This window comes from Diadema antillarum, unplaced genomic scaffold (genome assembly GCF_040938485.1).
Source record: "Diadema antillarum isolate AM-2024a unplaced genomic scaffold, OU_Dant_1.0 scf00000138, whole genome shotgun sequence".
In the NCBI taxonomy this organism is placed as follows: domain Eukaryota; kingdom Metazoa; phylum Echinodermata; class Echinoidea; order Diadematoida; family Diadematidae; genus Diadema; species Diadema antillarum.
The window spans coordinates 865525-893442 of NW_027271027.1; the positions used below are offsets into that span (position 1 = coordinate 865525).

General features: G+C 38.4%; 1 protein-coding gene across 1 annotated transcript; it reads left to right on the forward strand.

The window, feature by feature from the left end:
- The first annotated feature begins 1385 nt into the window (after window positions 1-1385).
- On the forward strand, window positions 1386-26836 carry LOC139721105 (putative methyltransferase NSUN7). The gene is made up of 10 exons (XM_071632433.1): window positions 1386-1845; window positions 7760-7818; window positions 9495-9778; window positions 10861-11047; window positions 14661-14871; window positions 15190-15333; window positions 15872-15973; window positions 16633-16880; window positions 20715-20928; window positions 26631-26836. Exons 1-10 carry the CDS (start codon window positions 1461-1463, stop codon window positions 26834-26836), a joined length of 2040 nt encoding a protein of 679 aa, XP_071488534.1. The 5' UTR covers window positions 1386-1460.
- Window positions 26837-27918: the final 1082 nt, after the last annotated feature.

Here is a 27918-nt window from a genome sequence, read left to right on the forward strand (position 1 = left end):
GAAATTTGTACATATTATATTGTTGCAGGAATTATCCAATCACAGTTACATATTGTAGGCACTGTGCTGTTTGTAATGCCAGGAGAAAGATCAACTCTGATGGTATCACTGTGATGATGATCTAGTTTCCCATGAAATATGAGATAAGAGGTGATAGAATTTTCCATCCCAATTTTTTTTTTTTTTTTTTTTTTGCAAAACTATTTTACAAAGCTGGATCTGCACTTGATGCAGTTTACTGTGGTCTTTCAATGGGTGAGTTATCAGCAAAGATGTGTTATCATTGATCGAAAATGTGCCATTGTGCCACGGATTGCTCTCATTATTGATTTCCATTGAGATCATGAAGCTGTACAACTGTCACTGCCACCATTGCATTGAGAGATTTCTAAGCAATCGACTGTGGACTGAATGCTTGCTGGAGGCCAATCGATTCTTAAAATGAAAAGCAGCACAACTTACAATGACTTACTGGTCAAGGCTACTGGCAAGATTTGGATGGTATGAGAGTTGCATGCCCGAATGATTTTGAATCTATTGTTGTTCATTATTTCAAAGGATATGAACCCATGTTTTGAGCAATTTTCAGTGATTCCATTAGTGCACCATTGCTCCGGCTATTTGGCTGAACTGATCATCCTTTCATTATGCAGACAATTTCTCAGGTAGTGTAGGTACACGTGTACTTGTTGGAGTAGTAAGCCATGTCTCCTCAAGGAAAATAAAAAGTCATCATATGATACATTTCATGTTGTCTTGGTTCCTGAAAGGGCAAGAGCACTATTGGGCAAAGAAGTACTCTGAATTAATGCGTAAACGACACCAGCACAATGTTAACCAAGAGTGCCTGGCAGGTGTTTGCTGGCAAGGTCATATGTTACATTTGAGTATTTATGACAATTTAAAAACCCTATGGCAGCATTTCAGAAACTACTAACAAAGCATGCACAAGATCAATATCATTACACTGTATTTGTATGGCTCATCGAGAACTGTTTGTGGTCTTTTCCTCAACAGCTGGTCATTCCACCCCTGCCTGTAAGCAGAGTGCTTTGTATCCCATAGCAACCAGTGAAGCCGTACCTGTGACCGAGAGTCACACATTTTTTACGCACACACAGAGGCTCCCCAAACACACAGATGAACATCACAGGTAATGGAAGCAATTGCTATATCAGCCAATGAGAGCTCGGCAGTTATCAACTAATCAGTTGACTTTATGGAGCAAAGACTGAAATATGTTTGTGCTCTCCGCTTGGCATACACTCAACATGTGGACTGTTGTGAAACTGTGAGCAAACATTTGAGACGTTCATCCATCCCCTACAGCCTGTAGCTCCCGCCGAACATACCACTGCCTTCACTCTTTAGCCCGTCTTCTCTGCCGGTTCTGGGGAAGATAGCAAGCTCAAACATTGACTGTGTAAATATCAGCTCTGTCCCCTCTCCAGATAATAACCATGGCTCTGTGGAGTCCACGACTGGGCCAGAAAGGCAGCTCGTTTGGGAATCTCCCATATCCGGCCCACCACAGGCAGCAGTTCACACCCCAGAAGGTGTCACGCTCCTGGCACAGCTCTGCTCTAGGGATGGAGGGCAGCGGGCCCCTACTGGATGGGGCCATTCTGGCCAGCCTCGAGTCTGTGGAAAATAACAATGAGACTACTAGCCACCTCATCTTCCACTATTCCAGTCTGGTTTTTAATGGATTAACACCAGGAACGAAGTCGGACAAACTGACCAGTGAGAAAGAGACAAACCAGGTGAAGACAATCCCAGTCATTAATGTCAAGGATTCAAGGATCAAGAGGAAAATATACGATCTTGCCTTTGAGACACTCAAATGTAAGTATGCTCACTAGTAAGGTAAGCTAAGTATCTAAGATCAATTTTGATACTTTTAAGTCAAAGCAAAAATAGTAACAAGACCATTTTACATTTAGTTGTTAAAGCAAAAATAGTAAGACCATTTTACAGTTAGTTGTTAAAGCAGTGTCCCAGGTGAGTATTGATTTTCATCGCAGTGATATTCTTTTAAAGTCTTGATTTTCTGTGTGCACAGTGAAGAAATGTCCTATGAAGCTTGTAAAGAAAACTGTAAGCAATTAATGCATTATAGGCGTAATCGATAGATACATAGTAGTACTAAAGCTGGCATTAATGTTCAGTGTATTTCATATCTCTTTATCATGTTTTTGTAATGATGGAGCACATTTCCCACACAGTTTTGTCTTTTCCAACTACCGGTAGTGCAGTGTAGCATTGAAGATGCTTGAAACCTGTTGAGGACAAGCTGATTTTGCTATATTACGCATAGATACCTGCCCAGGTATACCTGGGACTAGTCTTCAACGGGTTAAGTCCCGCTTAGGGTAGTGTCCTTGCCAGTAAGTCAGGGAGTACAAAAAGGAGACCTTGGTCATTTTATTTTCCTCCACTTCTCATTGACAGATACTTTACCAAACATTAGGAGCAGTCTCTGACTTGAGTGCTTTCCACAGATCTGACAATGCAGATCTTTGCCATGTTTAGTCAGGAGATTATCTCTAGGACTGTGAGAGAGGGGAGGAGTGGAGGTTACATATAAATAGCAAAAGACTGAACAGCTTGTATTGTGATCAGACAGAACTGTCAACATTGATTCCAAGAAGATGATGGAATTGAGGCAGAGTTTAATGGGGCAACAGTAGTGACTCCAGGGAGGTGACTGGAGAGTCTCTCACCTCCCTGGTGACTCTCAGCTGCATGGTTGTAAAGTGAATAGATTAGATGAATACTGTAAAATGAGGAATGTTCGCGTGCATTTTAATTTCGCGAATTTCGAAATTAAAATGCTTGCGAAAGTTCTTGCCTACACAATATGCATTGGATGCCATTGGCAATTCGTGAAAATTTTATGCTGCAAGAAAGCCCGTCAGCTCCAATTCTCAAAATGTTCATGCCGCGAATAATTTGTGTTTTACTGTAACTGGAGGGAAGGTTTTTTTGTTTGTTTGTTTGTTTTTGTTTTTTGGTGCACACACACACACACACACACACACACACACACAGAAAAACAAAACAAAAACAAAACTAAAAACCTCTCAAAACTCTCTTGAGCCAGGGAAGTGAGACTCGCCTTCCTCCTCGAACAGATAAAACCTCCTGAGAGTCAGCTTTCTAGTGTATGACACTTTCTTGAGAAAGAAAACTAAACAAAGAGAATAAGGAGCTTGATATCAAGATACATCTTGAATTTGCAAATAATTCTTTCAACCTTGCATCCACCCCATATTCTTCACTTTTTAAATAGATATATGGAGCTTGGATTGAAAATGAAAATCTTCCTCATTTTATTGTTGCACACCTGTCAATCACACCATCCAGAAGTGAGGAATATTACAGATAGCAATATATGTTATGATGCTGTGATAGTTTATACCAGGTATTTGGCACTGGAGACAGTGTGTTGGAAATTGCTATGTACCCTAGAAGTCAAAATGTACAGTGTATACATGTGGACCAATACTGTCAGTTGATACAATGAATTAGAAGGGTACTAACTCACAGCACAACACCATGACATTAATCACCTGTTGCTGAGCATTGTTAATTAGTGTAAATGTGATATGCATCGCATTACCGGTACTTACACTGTATCTCACCCTACATTATTGCAGAAAGTTCAGCACGCGTACAGACACATGATGAATTAGATGGCTTTCGTGTTAGTGACAATTATGCTAAAAACCTTGGGGCACCCAAGGGATAGAGACATGGTGGAATGACATTCACTTTGTCAAATTTCAATTTAAAAAGTGAAACCACTATTAAACCAATCTCTATAGGAATATAAGGATTGTGAGCGTTAGTGGTATTAAGGGCATTGCATTTTGTTCAACCCACAGCCACTGCCATGTGTCACACACACAATGCTCTCTGACCAGTCACACACTCTTGTGAAAACATTGATTAATACCAGATAAAATGTACTTATAAATTCCCAAAATGAAGTTGAAAATGCAACATCGCATTGTAGTCCAGTTCCTGCCATGATAGTTTTTTAATGTCTTTACCATGTATTGTTGTTAGTTGGTTACACCATGGTGAATCTTCTGTTTAGTTATTGATTTTCTAGGTTATTGTTGAAATTTCAGGAGATCTTTATTTAGACCAGTTGGTGTGAATACATTGATCAGGCACGCAATTTAGATAAGCTAATCTGTATTCCTACTTGTAGCCAGAGCTCAGGGTTCAAGCAGTGTGCTTCTGTGCCCACTCACGCTGTTTGTTTGAAATAAAAAAAAAATTAAAAAAATAGCTGTCCTGCAAGTCAATTAAATGGACTATTGACAGTATCAGAGTGCTAAGGAAAAATTGGTGACAAAAACATACAAGTGTACACACACACACCAAAAACAAACAAACAAACAAACAAACAAGACAATTAACAAAACACACAAACAAAAACCAAAAAACATGCAAGCAACACAAGTGTAAAGAAAAAGGCATCATATGGAAGCAATGTTGGGTTGTAGGTAAGAAGTGAAGAGAAAAGTAAACTAAAGGTGTGAATCCCTCTACAACACCTCATTTGGAAGCAGTGAACACACACTGTCTTTTAAAATTCAGAGGGACTTCAATATTCTTCTTTCAGCATAGCTTCAGAAAACATGCTGTTTTCTAGTGCTTCATCTGCAGTCTTCTTTAACAGGGCATTGAGTTTGTTACAAAGCTGTTGTATTGAATTTTGCAGATAATTGTTAGTGGGGTAGAATGATGTACAGCATCCATACAGTCCATTATATGCAAAGTGTTCATACAATTTAATGAAAAGTGAAATGTAGGCAGTCTATATGCAAAAGAATCGACTGATACTTGTTCAACATAATTGGTTCAAATAGAAAAATCACTATGAGCAAAGTATGCCAGAATTGTAGACCTAAATAATTGTTGAATTGTAATCCTCATCATACTTTCAAACATATCCTGTTTTCAAAGTAATGGGTGGCTTTGCTGCATAGAGAGTCAAATTACACAGAGTACAATTACCCGCGCACTGTCACAGCAGGTCAGTGTTCAAGAAAACCATGAAGGGTCAACAATTGCACTCACAAATTTTAGTGAAATGACAGAAAGGAAAGATCACTTGAACTTTTAGGAGTAACCTAAATTCTTGTCATTTGACAAGTGGGTTAGGCTAGGGTATCACCTCTGTGTTACCCTCCAGGGAAGGTACAAGTAACCCCCATCTCACCCTGCCATGGCAAACAAGTTCATGAATATATATTTCAAAGCATTTCTGATGAAAGGAGGTCTTTGTGCAAGCCTTCTGTAGACAGAAGAGGTGTGATATTTCTCGAATGTGAGAACCTTGTTTGTTATAAATGCAATTGATATATGACCACTTTCAGTCGACTGCCTGTCTTTGCCTTCTTTTTTTTTTCCATTGTAAAATTGATTATTTGAATGATGTCAGTGAGTTTGTTCTGCTGAGGTTATGAAAGTATCAGATGTTTTTGTAAAAGAATTAATAATCATTCATGTCTGAAAAGTCAAAGCAGTATAACACTGATGATGAATTACATGATGCTCAGTTATACTGTCATTAAGAGAAGTGTTCCACTTGTTTCCATTTTTTAGATGGACTTAAATTACCGAGGTACATGTATATACAGACCATCGGATCTTGCTCCACATTCTGAATGACAGTTGCCTTTATCTTATGAATTGAATGAACTCGCCCTGTTTATACTGGAGGGAATGTTGTGTTATGACAGAAGCTCAAACAGTTACACAATGATAGGAGACAGTTGATTCAATAAATGCTTATTGAAGCTGTAATGCAAGAATGTTTGAACAGATACATGTAAATGTTCAGCCTGTTAACAATGCTTTGCTGTGCACCATGTAGAGAATGCAAAAACATTGATCAGCTGAGTCATGACTGCTTGCTATTTATCCTACACTTTGACTCTTCAGCGTTGTTAGCTAGGTTGCCAAGTAACGGCAGTAATGTGTCATGCAATGAATGCTACTCAAAATGGCAAGAGGCTATCATATTATTCCTTTTCAGTGAATTTAGTAGAAAGCTATATTTGAGATAAACATTGCCCTGTTGTAGATCTGGTATTATCTGCATTGAAGACTGTGAAGCTGATCTGTCATAATAATTTATTAAATGATATGGCATCTCACTGCAGTTTCATGCACATGAAATTCTTGTTGAAGTACAACTTTTATTCACTTGATTGCTGCTACATGTATAGAAATCATATTTTAGCTGATGGTATAACCACTGCATACATTTGTACACCTGTATCTATGTATGCGTGTGTATAAAATGTGTGTTTTTTTTTTTCTTTTTTTTTTTTTAGGTGGGGGGGGGGGGGGTAGGAGGGTGCAAAACAGGCCACAAAAGAGGTGTGGGGTTTTTGGTCTGTTTGAAAACACACGCATTATACACACACACACACACACAAACACACACACACACACACAAATTGCAACACCCATATTTCCCAAAGGTTACATCCTTAGAAGGTTTCATCCTTCACCTGCAAAGGTTTTTTCTTCTATGAGATACATTCAGGGTAACTTAACCTTTGGATGGCATGAGCCACAAGAAGAATGCTTGATCCTATCCAGTTTTATGTGGTCTCAGTTTTCAGCTGATATTTTTGATCTTACAGTATCATAAATCAAATGAGAATCCAAGAAAAAACAACCCCAATACTTTGTATCTGGTGCATTGCGCATTGAAATCTAAAGCTGAATGCAAGGCACATTGTAGTCACAGCATTTAAGTACCGGTGTATTATCAGAATTTGACTGAGAATATCTAAAGTGATGCATTGAGCATCTGTCCCTGATGACATTTTCAGTTTCATTGTTAAAATGTGTTATTTATTATTGTACATTGTGGCGATCGGTTCTTTTTTCCTTTTATTTGCATGGGTAAATGACATTTATTGGAGTCGTTTTGTGCCGCTGACACATGTTCCTCCATTGAGCTCTAATTGGTCGCCATATCCGGATGAAAGACTCTGAGGATGAATAATTGACGACTCCTGTCAGCTCTCCCTAACGACGCGATAACTGTGACGTGATCGAGTGGGCTTGTCACTTGTGTCTGTGCCGCAAATTGGCTCAAATTGTGTGGTTGATAGGATGAGCCTCATTTATCAAAGGATTCTGAAGGCGTTGAGACAGTGGGCTCTTCATTATGCAAATGCTTGGTGTCCACAATGCTGCCTCTTTCAGGCATTTATTCTATCGAAGTAAACTTAACCTCAATAGGTATGAGAAACTAACAGGCAACAGGTCATCATTTGAGAAACAAAAGGGCATGATGCAACTTCAATTTCTATACAGTTTATACCCTTCTTCTTCTTCTAAACTGATGTCAAGTACTGCTTAAATGAATTACTCAGTAGATAACAAGGCATCAGTCACATGTAATATGTGCATGAAAATAATCAAAGTATGCTTTAGTAATCAATAGTATCCTCTTAACCTCACACATCATCCAGACATCATCAAAATGTTCATTGTAAAATGTCAAACCTGTTCACTGGACTGAAATTTCTCCCCCTATGGGTTAAAAAGGATGCGCCCTGCACTTTATCTATTTTAATTATTTCATTGCAAAAAAAAAGTATGAAATGTATATACAGTAATAATAATGTGATTCCTTATTAATATCATTCAGCTTGCCATCACTTTCATCTTTGTGACATATACTTGTACATGTATGATTCATTTGCTCTCTCATTGCCAGACCAAGGTCTCCTAGAAGATGTTCTGATGGACAGTGGCTTCTATAGCTATGATGCTGTTGTAAGTATAGCAATATAAACAGAAATCATGTGCCATTTTGTCCCTTGAAGTAAGGGTGTCATGCTGAGCTAATATATAGCTAAGCAATCATGGAACTTTGAGTGAGCTTCTGTGTATGTACAGTGGTACTTTTCATGTTCTTAGTAAAGGTAAGGTTGGTGAGTTACATAGTGATTATTGTCATGGACTTTTAATCCAGAGCAGTTTACAGTGTTTGTGCGTGTGTGCACAATAAATTGGAAGTTTGTGAAAGCCATTTTATCCTTACAGGACTGGATGGAATGTCTCAACAGAACTCATTTGTCATCACTTTCTTACTGTTCCATCAGTAGCTAAAATTTTACATATCTTTAACTACATTTTTCTCTTTGGATTTAAAGATTGCATGTTATAATATATATTTTGTTAATCTTTTCTAGCTAGTGACATATGAATGGAGATTTTCTTCATTTTTTCATGTGAATTGCATCAGAAATTTTATTTCTTCAAGCCATTCACAAGAAAATTGATGAATTACCATCAATTCATCAATATAATAACATCAGAAAGGAACTTGCAGTGATGTTAAGTACAGACCAGTCGTAGCATACTGTCAGGGAAATGAAAGGCATTGAAAGAAAAGGCATAATAATGTTTGTGTTTCTCAATCATAGCTCAGAAGAGAAGACACACAGATAACTGTTTACTTTTATTATTTTTTTTTTACTTTTATTATACATGAAGATTAGCATGGAATTGTTCACCAAAGATTTGCTGCATTTTTTATTTGTACTCAGAAAATTAGGTCTGTGAGAAAGGATAATTGTTTCCTATCCATGTGCTCCAATAAGTAACTGCAAATATGAACCTATGTAACAGGCAACATTAACTGAAATCCAAAGGGTATCATATGTGTCATTTTTATTTGCTTGTGAGGTATTGTCATATAACCTGTGTGGAAGAGACTTCTTGAGGCTAGGCTACTTTCAACAACATGAAAGCAACACTGTTGGCCTGACATATATTAGGATGATGTACAGTACATGTGTATAGAGATTCACTAGATTTGTTTCATGAGAAATGTGTGGAGACAATAAATTGTCCATAATGACTTTATTCATTTGTCATTGGGCTAATAACTGTGGGAGTACATGTCGATACAACCATATAATGCTTTCCTCAGTCAGTAACAAAATATTGCAGAGGAGAAACTCACAAATTATAGTATGACTACGTCAAACGTGGTTTCCACCATCATTAGAAATATTACAAACGGGAGGCTGGTAACCATGGCATATAAATACATTAGACATTATTTCCACAGTTTATAGATATATTGCGACTTGGCAGGTGAAGTGGAATATAAACACATCTGCAAAACCCTTGTTTGCTAATTAAGTGCCAGGTGAAATGCAAAAGAGATGCATTTTGAAATCTTTGAGGAGTTCTCTTTCAAATGTATACTATTATTCTTACATTGTTTTATTTTGGTTTTGCAATTTGTCCAGTAATTTTTTTTTAAATTATTTTTCATTTTTTGATTCAGAATTTTCAACTGTTTTGCAGAATAACTGTTATCTAACTGTAATGCTTTGTTATCACGGAAGTTTTGAAGAACCTGTTACATTATTGTTCTTGGATTTAATCCCATCTGTTTAATCTTCTGGAACGTTCCTCAATTTCTCCACTTGCTTTAGGCGGGGGAGAACCACAGCATTATCATGGTGATTCTGTGCGACATGATCGCCCGTAAGTTTTCCAGGCGTGCCCGCCGCCAGCCGGACACCTGCATCCCATACATCCAGGAGGTGGAGGAGGAGCTGGTGAGCCACACCACCAAGCTGAATGCCGCCTTGGCCAGGAACCGTATCAAGTACCAGGCCTCCAGCATCGAGAACCTCCTACCGGCCACCGTAAGGGAGAGGGAGAGGATCGGCTCACAGATGCCTTGCTATACCTGGGTCAATCAACTCACTATAAGGTACGTAGCTGGAGAAACAAAATACTCCTTCCTTCTCCCTTTCAAACATGTTCAATTAATGTGAGTGAATAACTAATCTCTTTCTTGCACAGTCCGACCTCTGTTATCCGGCCACGTCGGGAGCAGTGCCTGTCCGGATTAGCAGTTTGGCGAGATATGGGAGAAACAGTGTTTGTGTACATGTACAGTGAACATGTAGCTGCCGACCCAGTGGTAGCTAAATATTTAGGTAGTGTACGTCACGACAGTGGTGTAATCTATACTAGCCTACTTGAAATTATAGTCATTTTTTTTTTAATGGAAATTAACAAATTTTAGTGTCAAATTCGTAGCATGTTTCGGTTGGGTTCAATACAGGTGAATCATGTGAGTTTTGTAGGAGTTTTAATTGAGTTTGAATTCACTTTTTTTTTTCTGTCTTCTCTGCGTGTACACATCTGGATGATAGAAAAGTCATGAGAAGAGATTACCAGATAATTGAGGTCAGACTGTTTTTATATCTTTATGTTTGTGTGCCTGCGTCTGCAGATTCACTTGCATTGATAACCAATGTGTTTATATTCTGTTCAGAAATCATTAATTTTTTTGTTTGTTTAATTAATTCTGCTTTAGTTGATACGGTTATTAGTGCAGAAAGCAGTGCAACATTTCAGAATCATATCAATAATAGTATAGCTCATTTATGATGCAGATATATTCGCTGACTAATGAACGGATGTGTGCTCAGAAGCAGATTACTCAGTTCCATTCATAGTGTACACATACTGTAGATCATGTCAGACAGAATGTGGACAAAGTCTTTCAGTGCTTCCTAAATAGCATAAAAATCATCCAATCTACCCATATTCAGTAGAGTATTTCTCCATATACTGCAACCAGGATGCCACATACCAAACCAATGGATATAACTTTGCGTCAGCTTTGTAAATATTTTTTGATCAGTGTACATTGTATATTAGCAGATAAAGAGAGAGTGTCTTTTCGTAAAGAGAATGTCAGAAGAACGTAATTTTGTTTACGTAATTTACTGTGTAAAATCATTTACTTTGTATCTAATGTGAATCACATTTTGATATCTCCAGTGTTCAAGATGCTACAGAGAAATTGAAAGAAGAGGGCTTCCAATTAGTAATGTCGGTGGACAGACTGGTAGATAGCCACTCCTTCACCATCGATATCCACTGCCCCAATGTGCTCATCTTCTCAGCACAGGCCAGAGAAGAGATTCAAGACTCTGAACTCGTCCGATCGTCAAAACTAGTCATACAGGTATGTCAGCCATGCAATCCTATTCTTTATGAGCTGTGATACCAGCATGACAATGCAGCCTGTGTCTAATCAGTTCAGGTCTGAACCAAAGATTGAACTGGTTGCTGTTCATCCCACAGCATCCATGATACATGTGCCAATATCTGTTAACTCATTGAGGATGGGCTAATTTTGCTCCAACACGCATTTCCCGTAGACACCTGCCCGAGTATACTCGGGACTCGTCCTCAATGGGTTAATGCACTGCAATAACATCATTACATTCTTTGCTTTTATTCAAATTGATGAAATTTGTCTGCCGAATTGTTTTTATTGCTACTGATTAACAAATTGCCCTACATTTCCAGTAACAGTTCTCTGCTTTTGTCTTGGAAGTAAATGGTTTACATTACATGTAGCTCCCCATGTTACATTTGAATTCATTATATGAAAGTATTTAATCATGCAGATCAAATTGAGACTTTATCTCTGTTAAACACATTTTGGTCAACAAAACAGCACAGGTGCTTTTGTGGCAAGAATATGCTGGCAAAATCGAATGTTGCTATGCAACTTCCAAAGTTTCTTACGTAGCGAGCCATGCGATATTTGTGCACGTAGAAGAGTCAGTTCCATAAAGTTAGCGCAATACTTTGTCCTCTCCCATGATGATGTGCAGAACGTTGGTGTACCTGTTTGAACAGACACTCTCCATGACTCCGTTCACACTTCTCAGAGGGTGCACCCGCACCACCACACCTGCCGTTCTTTCCAATTCTTGTCCACAATCAATAATGTCTCGGTGAACAGTAGATGCATATCTCACACTCTGGAATGGTGTTGATAATAGGCTTCATTTGGAGAGAAAGAGTCACCAATTACATCAGATCTGTGCTTATTAACGTCATTGGAAATCAGTATGAAGGTCACTCAGTTTCCCACTCTGGATTGATGTGTAATAATCTCCAAGTTGATTTGTGGAATGCATTACCCTTTGGTCATCTTCCTGTCTGTAAAATGACATGCCTGCAGTGATATGGTTAAAAGTGCTGTGCAACTCAACTTATATGTTAGCAAAGCAAATACTGTAGAACCATGTTCTCGTGCATTTTAATTTCGGGAATTTCATGAGAGCCAAGATTCGCAAAATAAGAATACACACGAAAGTTCTTGTCAACACTACATGCATTGAATGCCATGTGGCAATTTGCGAAAATTTCATTCTGCGAAAAAAAGGCTGTTGGCTCCATTTCGCGAAAATTTCATGCTTGGAAAACATCTTGCTTTACAGTATTAGAAAATTTCTCAGTTATCACTGTGCAGTGTGCCGTGGCAAGACAGTTGATTCACTTCCATTTCCATATTCAGCCCCTAATGTGTTGCAGAGCTTCATAAATCAAGTGCCAAGATGCTTTATTTGTTTTTCCTGACAACTATTCTTTTTTTTTTAAAGCTAGTAGATAAACTTATCATAACTGGCATTAGGATTATTTTGATTGTTGATTTACTCAAATGTGAACACGTATGTTCAATCGGCACAATACAGCAGCTTTTAAATTAAGTAGACAATGATTTACGATCACATATCAAGCAGTACAGTATAATGTGAACTTTGTGCACTCTCGGGTGTATGATACAGGTATGTGCCAACATGCATTTTGCTCTTGAGGGATTACAAGAATGTTTAAATTGCATGTATCAGCTGTTAACTTTGTTTGAGATCATTAAACTTAAGTGCATACAACATGTGACTTTTACAGATGGAACACAATAATCGGTCTCTAGAAATATAAGACGTTTCAAATCACTTGAAATCATGCTGACAGATGAACCTGGGCTCGTAATAGATTCTGTCTCTGTTTTAACTAATTGTCATCAAACACATCACGGAGATACTGTATGTAATATACTAAAGTTGCTCATAGCACCAGTGATTGTCATGCATATTACACATTATATGACTCTTGACACATTGAATGACTGTGTATTGTGTCAACAACAACAACAAAAAAGTTCTCAGCAAAATTAAACAATTTTCATTTACACTTTGAGATTACAGGCATCTCATAAACAGTGTTCTTCCAGTTTATGCATACCCAGTTTCATGGCTTTCATGCACCTTGTTTCCTGTGACTAGTATCATGTTTTGATGCTAGAAACCACTTGATTAAATGAAGTAGGAATTCCCTGTCTGCAGGTAATATGTTATTTTGGCATGAAAGAAAGGCATACTTGGTGAATCTGTAAGCAGTCCCCAGAGATCATGCCTCATCAACCGCATCCAATATTTCCCACTCTGTATTGGTAAAAAGGACATTCCAGCATTGTTCTGTTTTAATTGAGACTGTCCAGCTGTAGTTGAGGATTCGGGATAGTGTGACATTGTGCTCTTAGTGTACAACTGACTGTAGATGAGCATTAGCTAGTATCAAAGACCTTGTCACTGGTCCTGACATACACTATGCCAACTGCAAGAGAAACAAGCAGAATGTTGTCACGTGCCACTAGCCAGAGGCAAGCCCCAGCAAGAGGGCCTTTGGAGGCCCCTTCAAACTATAAACTTAATGCCTTTGAATTACCAAACTGCATTGCTGGCATAATAGTAGTAAAAATCACATCTGAATAGGAGAGCTCTGTGCAAGGAAGCTTATGCATATTCATTTTGCACTGACTGCCAATGGGTGAATTTAGCAGTTTAGTGGTCTAGCTTTCTTCTGGCTCATACATGTATGTAATAATCACAAAGGCAGATCTTAAAAGACTCGTGCAAACATGCTCAGGTTTGGTTCTCTTTTTCACGACCGTCTGTGCTAACAGCAGCATGAGATTCATTGAAAAAGGCTAATTAAGCATTTGTTTCCCCCCATCTGATGCCAAAACTTCAATAAACAGTCACAATGGCAAGCACCTGCTCCATCACCAGTCAGCAGAATATTCTGAAGTACACACCAATGTCATCGTCTATGATATTCTTATTGTGTCTGCAAGTTGGTTGTGGCAGTTCGGCTCTGTCCTGAATGAAAGGCTGCCTGTATGTCACTTTTTCCTAGTGATATGTCGTCGTGAGATCACTCTACATGTCCTTCAAATTTCAGTGTGGTATTTTGTCCTCGTGGTATTTATTCTACTTGCTTGAAATAACTTCAAACCGATGTGTTGAAAGTTTCAACCCATTAGAATCAGAGAAAGGAAAATCACAGAATCTTCATGGATGAAATCAACCTGGCTATGTGTCTTTTTATAGTCCATGTGTTGCTGTACTCTAAGAGTAATGATCCTATTGACATGTTACTACAGTATATGCAGGCTCAAGATGTATTTGGGTGAATACAAGATGGCTGTAGGTTTCAAAGAAAATTCACAGAATATTAAAAAAGAACTTTTCTCAAATGTTTTTAGATGAAATATGACAGATTTAGTGACGTCCTGCAAATGAGCCCTGGCATAACCATTAATGTGAGACCATTGGACCAATGTGTTTGTGAACGGGGTTGATAGAGTCTCACATAGTGTCACCTACAATCAGCAGATAATGAAGTCAATGCTGAGATTGTATTTTGATAAGTGTGTGTAAAATATTGACATGACTCATCCCTGAACCCCTCTTCACCCTTGATCCCTTATCTTATTGCAGGATAAAACTTGCTGCCTTGGTCCACACTCTGTGAAGGCCATGCTGAACGAAGGAGATGATATCATTCATACAAACGTCGGGAATGGCTGGAGTACGGCCCACCTAGCCACGCTGACCAATCAGGACAACTGTACCATATATGCCTTCGGTATTAAGGATGATGATCACCTAGAAATGTTGGAGTCTAGGATGGGGAGACTAGGAGTGCACAGTATCCTTTACCAATCTGTAAAAAAGAAAAGAGAAAAGGTTTGCTGCTAAAAGTACCCCAGGTCACTAAGGTCTTTAAAAGGAATTGCTGAACTTCTAGTCCCAAAAGCTCAGGTTTTGTTTTGCATAAAATGTTCATGACTATTTAAATTGTAGGTACTTATTGCTTATTCTGTTTGATGCACATTCATGTATTAGAATAATGTTTGAACAGAGCTTGCAGTCAGTTTTAGGCTGCCTGACAAACTTAGCATGCATACACACATACACAAGTACATACATGTATTCCATGGTAGCCTTAACTCTGTAATTTGTACAGATGTCAAGTTTGTGCGAGAGGACTTCTTGTCAGTGCAGCCCAATGACACAAAGTACAAGGGAGTCAAAGTGGTCCTGGTCACACCCAGGGACTCGAGGTCAGGGGTCACCAATCCTGTGGAGTACATACTCCAGGAGGGAGAGGGTAAGTTTTAGCTGGCTAGTCTTCTCTGCAGCCCCATTCACATGTGACCAGGGGAGCAGAGAATTGAATTCAAATCTTGATACGAGCATGATAGGGATGTTAAGTCTTCTATCATATCCTGCGTATTTCCTTTCAAGCCCCATCCACACATGGCCAGAAATCAGGAATTGAATGTTAGACATCATATTGTTATCAACACCAGTCTTAAGACACTGGTTATTTTCTGTTAATTTCTGTTGTAGTTTCATTCACACATGGCCAGAAACTGGGCATTAAATCTAATCTGAATGCTGTTATTCAGACCCAGGCGTTTAAAGCATTTGTAATTTTCCAATGATTTCTTTTCTTGCCCCATCACACCTGACTAGAAAGAGGAGAAGGCTGTTGTCAAGACGATAGCTCTTTTCTATTCCTCTCTTTGACTGTTGTTAGTGTCACACTTACCTTTTGCGACAAAAATATAACAACAGAGCTAACTTATGGCAAATCTTAGTTATGTATTGTTGACTATATTTTTGTATGTTTCATGTTCATTCAGATCCCAGTATTCTTCGAGAGTTGTCTCAGGATGGAGTGGACACAGACAAGATTGATAACTTAGTACAACAACACATGGATCTCATGAAGCATGCACTCAAATGTGAGTTTGTGCGTGTGACAATAATTATCTCTTCTTCCATCTACACATACCTATAACAAATGTAAATCTCTTACTTCTCCTGTTACTATTAGAGCTTGTTGCGGTTACAGTTACTCTCTTAGCTACTTCCAGTACAATGCAGTTTTTGTCCAGTGCTCCCACCTGTTGCATTATATACAATTTGTTGTGTTGTGTTGGCATTGTTAGTAATTTAAGTCAAATGCTTATCAAATAGAATCGATAGTATCACATATCAATTTATTTTTAATACTTCTTTTATGCTACTCTAAATAGCCATTTTACGACCCATGGAATTAACCAACAGAGTGAGAAAGAATAGATGGTTTCCCAAATTAGATTTGCCTCACTCCACCATCCGCCTCGGTAGAAGAACTAAAAATAAGAATAGGAAAAAATGGACTAGAGCGTAACTTTTGTTACAACAAAATTTAGAGATCAAGGGGAATAGAGCACATATTTGCTACAACAAACCAGATAAAGTTGTCAAATGTCGTGATAGGAAGAGAAGGTATCATTATGTGCACAACAAACGACTAGTAACACTTATTATGGAAGAACAAGAAATGAGCAAGAATATTTTGAATCTTAAATCCATTTTGGAATGTTAATAACAATTCAATATAAACTCTGTCCCACAGTTTACAGGGTACAGGCGGTGATCTACGCCACGACATCCATCCTGAAGGAGGAGAATGAGAACGTGGTGGCCAGGTCGGCCGAGTTCACCAACTCCAGGATGAATGCCAGGAACAACCCTTACCGTCCGGTGCCCCCTGTCCTTCCCCTGACACCCCAGGATCTGGAGCAGCAGAGCTCTGGGAAGTTCCTCCGCATGGACCCCAGTCACACCATGGGTGGCTGCTTTGTGGCCATCCTCAGCAGAGAGGTGAGTGAACTGAACAACAGAGGGCTCCCTTCTACTTTCATTCATTCCATGAGTTGACCTTTCTGTTAGGGAATTTTGGTGTTGTTGTAGTTGTTGTTTCTTTTTATATTTGAGTAGTTTTAAAGTTGAATAGTGTCAAAGACATATACATGTAAATCACCAATAAATTAAAGATTTTCTGTCCTGATATGATATTTCTGCTGCCTCAGTAATGTCATTTGATATTTTATCCATGTTTCATATTTTTCTCTTTATCTTCCCTGTTACATCTGACTAACATCATGTGAGAATTTTTCAGTGCAAAGGAAAAATATTTTTGTGACTGCCTTGATAATGTCATTTAATTTTTCTAACAAATTTCATTTCTTTCTCTTTATCTTCCATTTTGCCTGTGATTAATATGTTAAATTTTCATTGCAAGAGAAAAATAGACTTGTGTCTGTTCAAATATATTTTTGGTATTTCTTTGATATCCTTCTTACATTCACATCTTCATGCTAGATATTAGGAAAAATAAATTGCTTTTCATGCCTTTTCAAATGTGATCGTTACAATGCGTTAAGAGCGTTATTTTAAATCTAATTCCCCTTTCCTGAGTTGGAGAGCTACTCTCTTTTTTGAGGAAATGAATTCATGTTTGTTAATCATCTATATTGATGAATGTCTGTAACATCTCACACAAGCAAAGCAGCTATGGATATTGCAGCTTTCCTTTTTTTCTTTTCTTTTCAAATATCTAATGAAGATGTGGATGTAATTTTATAAGTTTTTCCTTTATTTGGTTTTGGTGGGAGATGCAGTTCAGTTGCCTAAAATTTGCCATGGCTTTGATTTGGGATTTATCATAATAATGACATTGCAAGTCTCTGCGTTCCCCTTGAAAGAAATTTCGGGATTGTGCGTCCCCAATCAACATTGAGTCACCGGACACCACTGATGTAAGTTTGTTGTGGATGCTTACTTGACACGCGAGGCAGAACAAAGTCACAATGGCACACTTGGCATTACCTTTCTGTCCCGTCCTGGCGCACACACTGTGTCAAACAGAACTCTATATGTACTGATGCGAATGTAGTGCACCGAATAGCTGTTTTTGGCAGATGTCTGTAACTGACTTGAGTGTGTAGGCTTGATATCGCCTATATGTGGCATCTTTGCAAAGTGTGCGAACTTGTTGTTGGTGTGAAGAACTCCTGAAGAGACACCTCTGGAGTGCCGTCTGCAAGACATGTTTTTGACCGCGATCTTTCTGTGTGTGAATGTTCTAGGCCCCTTCATTGGCCATTGTGTACCCAATACCTGTGTCATTCCAGAGAACACATTCTACAGCTGTAGCAGTCTTTGCCCGTCTATCCTGGCACCAGGATTAGTTTGATATCATTGTTGTCAGACCCTAGCAGTTTTCAGTCTCTTGATTTGTTTCTATTGTGTTAGCATCACTTGCATGTGTGTCTTAGACCCCGTTTACACTGAAGGGCTGGGCCGAGCCTGGGCCGAGCCCAGGCTGAGCCTGGCCTCAATTGCGGTACTTGGCCCCGCAATTCTGTCCGTTTACATTGGAGGGCTTGGCCTGGGCTTTTAACTCAAACCTTTAAATATTTTGTCGTAGTGGCGCTCTGCTTGTAAACAAACGATTATTACTGGGAGCGCGCCGGTCGCAATTTGGTACCGCATTTGGCCCAGTTTGCGTTTACAGTGCGAAAAGGCAGGGCCGAGACTACCTCCAGAGCTTGGCCAAATGCACGGCCGTTTTTGGTACCACATTTGGCCTTTTGCGCGTTTACAGTGAAAGGAAAGCTGGGCTCAGCCCTGGCCAATCCCAGCCTTTTCACTACTGTAAACAGGGTCTTACTCTTACTCTAATCTGAATTAATTTATGCTGTGTAAGATTTCATAAATGTGTCTTTCTATTCCTAGAACAGTTTATATTCAGAGCAACATGCTAATTACACATGCTCTCTCAAATGTGTATGATTAGCCATAATGCACCTTATGTAGTCCCATTCACTCACCCAGTAGTGTAGAAGCTTTATATGTGATTTCATGAAAACAGGTAATCTAACATCAGATTGTCAGTTCCCTAAAACATTTCCTCAGGGTTCATGTGGCTATGTCCATTAGGGAATATATCCAGACATCTCATTAAGATTTTTGGACAAAGTTTTTGTTAATGTGGAGCAAAGTGTAGACTATCATAATATACAACGCTGCACACTGGCACTGGTCCAATGGTCCCTGAGCAGTAAAAATCACTGTTGGACCAGTAAGTGTTCCAGGAATGGACCAGTAAAAAGTGGAAAAACTGGGTACCTACTGCTCTGATGGACAGGTTGGACCAGTAGAAAATATGGGTTAGTGTGTAGCCCTGTAATATATGAAGACAATGTATTCCTAAAGACACATTTCTACAATCAAGTATCTTTTCTGGTATTTGTCAGAATCAGACTTGAAAATAGATGAATGTGCCAATTTTGAAACTTGAAACAACCTCATTCTGATTACAGACTGTAGGAGACCACTTTGTGATTAGTTCTGAATCATTTTGTGTTTGTGTGTGTGGCATGTTGCATGCAGTAGCAGTAGATATGATTACACCCTTTTATCGCAATATACATTATTCAAGTAAGTTTGTGTGTGGAGTGTCTGCTTTATTCACCCCTGTATCCTTTCATGACTGAGTGTTGATCATCCCTCTGTCATATCTAGCTTTACCGACTGTTATCTGTTTTATGATTCATCAGGTCATTAATAGTGTAGAGGCCTGAGTGTGGCTATGAGAATTCTCTGCAAAAGGTATATTCCTCAGAAGGTATAGGTACCAAAGGCATCTAGGCAGGTGTAGAAAGTTACCAACTGCACACATCTCCATTGACAAAACACAATGGAATCGACATCAGATGTGCCGCATGTTACTATACACCATTGCCTTCTGTCCTGCATGAGTAGCTGATCAAGGAACATGTTTGCTTGACCAACTGAGAATTCACAGGATTAAATTTCAGTTGGTTGTTTTATGCCATGCATTTTTCAGAAATGACTAATAAATAACAATCCATTTGTGATATGAAAAGAGAAGGATACAGTCCTAAGTACAGAACTCAAGATAATTGCTTTTTAAAGTCTATCTCATGGAGACAATAAAAAGATGCAAATATTTTGATGGTCAAAAACCTGGTTGAAGCGTATCAGATAACAGAGATCTTAAAATCTACCAGATAGAAAGTGTTGCCTTTTACAGGTCCGTTTGTTTGAGTAGGTTTTCCATTTTTATGAGATCATTTCACTCTTTTGTTTATTGTCAGTGAGAGCTACAATACTGATGTGTTTTGATATACTTTACTGATTGCTAGCTGGTACTGACTGGTTATGCCATGTATTAAAATCTGTGAGAAATTAATACATATTCTGGGCAAAGTTTTAACCAACACTTTCCTTCAAGCATGTGTTACCCATGTGATTTCCTATTCGTAGAGAATATTGGCATGTACTGTATGTATGCAAAATGGTTATAATGTCATCAAATTGCTACTCTTTGTGTAGCTTGGTAGTCATACTCACTTCCAGTGATAAATGCTTTTTTTTTTCTTTTGACCAGAATTCTTTAGACATTCCCCTGAATTCTAGCTCTTTCATTCTGTCAAAATATGAGGACTATTTTCAAGACCTAGACTGTCAAATAGGGTCTCAAGACAGATTTCATCGCATTTTGGGTTTTTTTTTTGTTAAAGATGTGATTGCTAGTTAACACTTGGTTGCCCTTTAAAGGATGATTTTCAGAGGCCCTGCCTTCTCATGGTTATATGATTGAACCTCTACTTGCTCTCCCCACACAAGGATGAAGCTATGAGTGCTGCCGACGTCTTGGCCAGGGCTGCCGCCAAGGGGCTGTGTGATGCACCGGACTCCAAGGAGGACGGAGAAAAGAAGAAGCGGAAGAGCAAGGGCCAGGCCAACGCCAAGAAGGCCCGCCAGCCCAGGCAGGTGGCCCAGAGGCTGGACGCTCCCAAGGAGACCAAGCCGGCTAAGAAGAAACCGATCAGAACAGCAAGTGAGTTGGAGACTTGGCTTGAATCGAGTCACCTGCAGTGGGCTCGCTCTGTAGTATGCTTTGTCTTCCCAGGGGGAGGGGCATTTCATGAATTCTTTTGTCGGATATTTTGTCTGACAAATTTGCTCTCAGCCAGTCAGATGCAAGGATTTTAGTAGCTTATTACAGTTTGTCCGAAAAAATATCTGACAAAACGCTTCATGAAATGCCACCCTCTTTTTCAGTTCAGTCTCAGATTTTTCAAAATGTCATATCATGAGCTCAGAGTTCACATCTTTGTTTTTTACATGTTATGAGTTCTTTTCTCTTGTCTTTGAAATCTAGAGGACAGAATTTACTACAGCGCATTGTGGTTCAAGTCTTGTATATATTTGTTTGTCATCAGCAAAGAGATTTGTTCACTTTTTGCAACAATTCAAAATTTCTAGATGTGATCATTGCATGCAAAGTTTATTGTTGAATTGACTGATAGCTTTACTAGTGTGTTTGCAATGACTGTTCACAGAAATCACTGGGCATGCTGAATCTCTCACAATTTCTTCATTCAGTAGTATCAAATATTTATTGCATGTGACAGACTTTGTGCTTAAATGTGATGCTGGTGACAACCATCACAGTTTATTTTGACTGTTCTCTCCATATTTGCTGTTTACAAGAGGTATTTTTGAGCACAAATGCACAAACAAGCTTTGTTAAGCTTAGCTGATGTAATCAAAGAATTATTTTCCCCCCATTGATGTCCACTTCTTACATTAAAAAAATATCATTTGATACTCCAGTAGTTTGGCTTAAATTCAAATTTGGATTTGATTAAGGGCAAAATGTATACTTTGAAAGAATGTGATAATTTCTGGCTCATTTTATTTCCATTCTTGTCCCCTCCCACACTCTTAATAAAGTACAATTAATTATTACAAATCGTACAAACCTTTGAGAAATTTCATCAGAATAGAAATAAATTTCCTCATGAATGATGTACATGTATTTAGCTCTCTATGTCCATTGAAGTCCCAGTGAATATTGTATCACAATGTCTTGTGAGAGAGGGTACTTGAGAATTTGTTCTGAATTTTTGAGTGTGCAGCAGCAATAGAATCCTGTGTTGATAATACAATGCACCATCCAAAGGAGCACATAGTGTACTGAAGACGGCACACTCAGTAAACAATTACAACAGATCTGAGTAAGGTGAACAAAGCTGATTAGGTCTGCTGTATAGTTTCTTGCAATAGTTATTTGTTCGTTTTTTCTCCTCACAGGTAATTGTAAAGTTAGAGTAAAAACATGGAAAGATAAATGGAAGGGGTTTGTTTGGCAAATGTCACACCAGCTTTATGGTTTTTCCTGGCAATGTTTCCAGACAGATCGAAATGCACCAAAGTTGTTAGATACCACACATATATCTTGTAGCTCCTAGTCTTAGGAAGAATGTTAAGAATTCTGTGAATGCAATGGGAGAACAGACAAAGCTTGTTGGACTGCCCATAGTGGAGCCGCCAAGTCAATGCCTTTCATCTCCTGACAATGATTCAGAGTCTGCGGAGACCAAGTCGAAGAGGAGCCCCAAGCTGCGGACACGGCACACCGACTGGAAGCAAATCAGCTCCCAGCATCACCGCCTCCTCCTTTCATCACCACCCTCCCTAAGCAAACATTGACCTTTGACCTCTGCCCGACGCCACCGACACGCACGCAGGGTACCCAAAGTTTGGTGCACTCCTAACATAGCACGCTTACTGTGCGGTGATACAAGCCTGACCCTGTCATCCCTTTGCACCCAAAGCGTTTTGATTCCCAAACAGGAAAACCACTCTAACATGAACCAATTATTACTAATCATTTTAATGATCCCTCACAATGCAAGAATTGTGATGTATTTCAAAACATTATTTCATGCTTACCTTCTTGCAGCAACCTTCTAGAAATTCAAAAAGCAGTAGCATATTGATATGAAAGTGCCTTTTACTGTCACTGACTGTTTATCTGCACATTCCTTTCTACTTTCCTTGAAAGGTGCAAATAAGATATTTGCTTCCAGCAAAGAGGTGCGTGGCTTCTCTTACAGTTCTAGTTCACCAATGCAACATATTTTTATGATTATTTATAATGCTATTTACATCGAGTACCTTCAACCATTACCATTTCTTTCTTATTTATAATCTGAGTTAAAATGTACACTTTGGGTAAAACTTATTAAAGCAACATACCACAACAAACACCAAAAAAAAAAAACTCATTTTAATTCTTGGCTTCATATTCAATCATTTGACAACCTTTTGGAGTATTAAAAGCATCCATTCTTTGCTTTTTTATTACAGTTACCAAGCCATCCCTGAATTCTAACACACATAGACACATAAACACATGTTTTCACAGTGTATACATGTACATATATAAATTTTCTTGTAGATTACTTGGCATTTCTCACCATGCTTTATCTTTCTTGCTTGCTTTTCACGCCTTTCACCATGCTGAATTCACTGCTTTAGTCCTAAATACAACACCCAATCCATCATTGCATTGTCTGATTGTGCCTCGATCTCATCACAGGCATTCCACTGTGTGAACAGCATACATATTTACCATAATCATATAATTTGCTTTGTTATTCATGAAAATAGCAAATGTTTTTGCTCTGCTTTGCCTCTTGTACCATCCTTTCCTGCAAAGTTCTTTTTTTCTTGTTTTGTAGACATAGTCTCCACCAAGTGTTTTCTTATCGTATAAAAAGGTATACATAACATTTTCAGGTTGTAAAGTCAAGAATGAATGGAGGGGAGGGGCATTGAAAAAAAAAAAGAACAGTACAGCTAACTGAAATGTTCCTGTGACAAACTAACTCATTTATTTAAAAAGTTCCTTTTATTTTGGACATGAATGTGGCATTATAAGAAATTAAGTCTTTCTTTGTTAACTTGACCTGCAGATGGCAGGAGAATTAAAAAACAAACAAACAAACATACACACACCTAAAACCGCCAATACAGAGAGAAAATAAGGAATTGGAGAATTATTAGGAAATTAAAGTTTGTTTGTTATTTTCGTTTGGAACTAAATGCACAGGATGAATTCTGTCAGAATTTTACAGGTCTTTCAGAGAGAGGGCTACTGTCCGTCAAATTTGAATATGTGACTACCATCTCATTTATTATATTGATGGGAATAGCACAATTGAACGTTAAAGATAATTTTTCATGTAGCAAAGAAGATTATTGCATGTTTTCCATCACTTGGTAATTTTTGTTTTACATAAAAAAAAAAATTAAATACAGAAATGCAGATTGAGTCTACTGATTTCCCTTTTCAACCTCTTCAAAAAGAATTAAAGCTGAATACAGAACAGTCATTTAAAGGGGCATTCCAGACATGTAGTATATCAACAGTTCCATGTATAGATTTGCGGAATTTATAGTGGTCCTTGAGCAGAAAACAGATACTCTGAAAAATCTTAAACAAATTGCACTGAACAGTGTTGATGACATAGGAGCCTCACATATTTCAGAAATGTAGCAGTGTAATTCCGTTACAATACTGCTTGCTTAATAACAAGTTCACCTGTGTAGAATCTACGCATGCCTTCTTCTTTAGTTCTGCTTCCTTGAGCCCCAACTCGTGCATTCTTATGGTGAGGCTGCCATGTCATCACCCTTGTTCATTGCAATCTGTTATAAATTTTGAAAACATTCTTATTCCTCATCACAGTTACTATAAATTCTGAGACTCTGTACTCAGTATAACTAATTTATAGTTGTTCAAATGTAAAATTCTGGAAATCATCTGGAGGTCTCCTTTAATCTTATGTAAGAATTTTGATATTGTATTAATCCACATATTGTATTTTAAGATTGCAATCATCATTAATTGTCATATACTGAGAAACTTTAGCTACTTGAATACAAAGAATCTCATTTCAGACATATCTTGCACCAAATGTAAAGTTAATGTGAAGCTTGAATTGTTGGATGTGCTGAGCATTTTCAGTTTCTTTAGCATTGTGTGCTTTCCACAGTATGTGAATGGTTCTTTCTTTTCTTTTATTACGTGTGGAGCGAGAGTTAGATGTGTAATAGAATGAGAATATATTGTAACTCATCAGAGCTGTGCATTTATGCCACCATGCAGTATCTCACAAACGTAAGTATATCTCACATTTCAACAATTAATTCATCATATCTTTTCAACAGTTATCCATTGAAAATATATGGTAAATTGATTGTTTGAAATGTTGGGGATGTGCTTTTACAAGATACTACATATGCATCTGATTTTTCTCCTCTTTTTAAATTTTGTTTGCAAAGCAGTCCACCATTAATGTTTTTTTTTTCCAGATTTCTGTGTGTGATCATTCATAATAGTTTGCCTTCCTTTTGTTTGCAGTGATCTAAAGAGTGTGCATGGTGTGCCGTGTACATGCATCTCACTTTGTGGAATAACTCTTGCTCTCTTTTTCTGTTTAGTCATTATTTTCCTTGGTAATTGATGAATGATCTTAACAGACATATATTTCTATTTATTGTTTTTGTATTTTTTCTAGGAGGGTAATGATGGTTTACTGTCCAGGTAGAATTGTTTCATGATGTGGAAATTTTCATGTCATTCACACTTTCTACATGGAACCACCCCCAAGTGAAAACAAAAACAACGATGGGGTACATTTGTGCATTATTAATGCATTTTCATAGCCACATGCATAAACTCATAAATGAAATTTGCCCTCATGCAAGTACTCAATTGCATGAACATTTCCACTTTAGCTATACTTTGTAGGATATCTATATTCCATCGTGAGGTAGTATGCAGTGTCATAGAAGTATTGGTGATGGTGTGACTTTATAATGTTTCATGGAAGCAATTCTTTTTTTCTTTTAGTGTGCAAACATTGCAAATCCTGTCTCATGAAGAATTATACATTTCTTGTTGACAAATGGAAATAAAGTAGCTATTGAGTATGTAATTACATCCGATTGTATTCATAAACATTGCAGTAACATTGCAGTATGCCAAGGTATATACAATGCAAAAGTGACTAGTCAAAATAAGCCTTTTCATTCATGTATGAACAATCCTGAATAACTTGAAAAGGTTTAGAAAGAAACATTTGTGCTAGCTTAATTGCTGAATTTATTACAGGACTTGGAATTGTTCAATTTCAAGTCAATACTTTAATAGATATATACACTCCATTGATAGTGCACCACAGCTAGATTTGTAATGTGAGCCCCTCAACATTATGTTTTATTATCATCATTATTCCTTGCTATCCAGAAAACTATCATTGCCTCTGTAGGGCACCATGGCGATCTTTTCATGCGTAAATGTAGATATGACAATAACTGTTGCAATAGAGCATTACTTCCTTATAAGCTTGTAGTGTGTTATTGTCAACTCTTAAATATGGGATGAAAGTTGTCTAACTCTTGAACCCTTGATAGAACAGACTAGGAGAAAGGCAGGTAAGTGGTCTGCAGTTGATGGCCACCTTCCCTTGGTAACATTCTTTGAAGTTTGTTTATGAGAGGATATTGTTCAGGTTTTTCTTCACAATGCTAAAATTCTTAGTAACAAGTTAGAATTGGATTTTGATATTTCGCTTTTTTTTTTTAACCCTCATGTTGTACCCCCAAACTGAAAATTTTAAAACAATGTCTCAGTTGATGGAAGGTACTGATATTCTTTTATGTGACTCTGATTGTTTGTTGCAGGTGCAATGTTCGCCCACCACTTCACCAACCAAAAAGAGTCCAAGTTCCAGACGGCGGCTCGCTCCCAGTGTAACCTTTCCCAGACTCTGATGAACCAGCCGAGGGGCGTTCCCCTCACCCATGCCACCATTGTACGCATCCAACCCAAGGTGGAGGTCACGCCCATGCACAAGCAAGTCATCAACCATCCCAAGCCCTTCCTCTAGTGACCTCTTCCCCTTCTTCCTCCTCCTCCACTTCTTTTTCTCATATCCTCCCCTCTTCCTCCTCCTCCTCCTCTCCCTTATATCATCCTTCTCCCCTTCTTCCTCCTGCTCCCCTCTTCCCCCTTCCTCATCCTCCTCCCCTCTCCTCTCTTTCCCTCCTATGTCCCTGCCACCCTTTCTTCCACCTCCTCTACTGCCTCCCTGTTTTCTCTGTTTTCATCAATTTTCCTGCAACCCATCACTATCATGAAGACCTCGGTATCATACACCTCACATGCTGTAGGGAGGAATGATGGTTTTGCAGTGGAGTTGTTCGTTGGGGCAGTGGAGAGGGATATGATTTATGAAACTTTAAATTCTTTAGATCCTCCTATGAACTTCCATTTTCAGAGGTATTTCGGGCCTGTGAAGTCAAGAGTTGTTTTAACCTTTTTATCATGGCCTGAATCCTCCATTCTGACACATTTCTATGAGTAAAAGCTGAAATGATTGTTTTGTGTCTCATTGTTAATCCACGATGTTTATGAGTTAATTGTGCTTTATACCTATGCTGCCTACAGGAATGTGGGAAGTGAAAATTGAATTATTGGTGATGAATCACAAGCCGCAAAGTGCATACTTCCATCAAGATGCATGTCATGATGTGTCTCGAAACAACCAGAGTGTGCCAAAGTCTGATTCTTTTTTTCTCTCTCCCCAGACCTATCAGAAGAAAGATGACTCTCAATGTATTTATATTTTATGTCTCATGTGAAACCTAGGAAATCAGGAGTATGTTACTCAATTTAGACATTGATAAAGGCTACTCCAAATTTGCCATCTGCTTGTGGTTCTGAGCATGGCTCACATTTGACTGCCACAATATATTACAATATATCACCCAGCATATCGCGGTCTTATGCAGTGTGCTACCGGAAATCAGAGATATGACGCCTTCCTTCAAATTGTCATCATTGACTGGTATGTTTTTGTCATGTGGACTACTGAAGTCTCTAAAGTTTCCCCCTAGTATGGACATTGTACTATATTTTCATAGTTTACTCCAAAGACTCCTGTGAGATAGTGCCATAGTAGAGTGAATT

Bases quoted from the DNA above. Each gene is read 5' to 3' on its own strand.
- LOC139721105 (XM_071632433.1), top strand. From the start codon at position 1,461: ATGGCTCTGTGGAGTCCACGACTGGGCCAGAAAGGCAGCTCGTTTGGG. The intron at 1,846-7,759 runs GTAAGTATGCTC...TCTCATTGCCAG, and splicing joins TGCCTTTGAGACACTCAAAT to ACCAAGGTCTCCTAGAAGAT. The intron at 7,819-9,494 runs GTAAGTATAGCA...CACTTGCTTTAG, and splicing joins TCTATAGCTATGATGCTGTT to GCGGGGGAGAACCACAGCAT.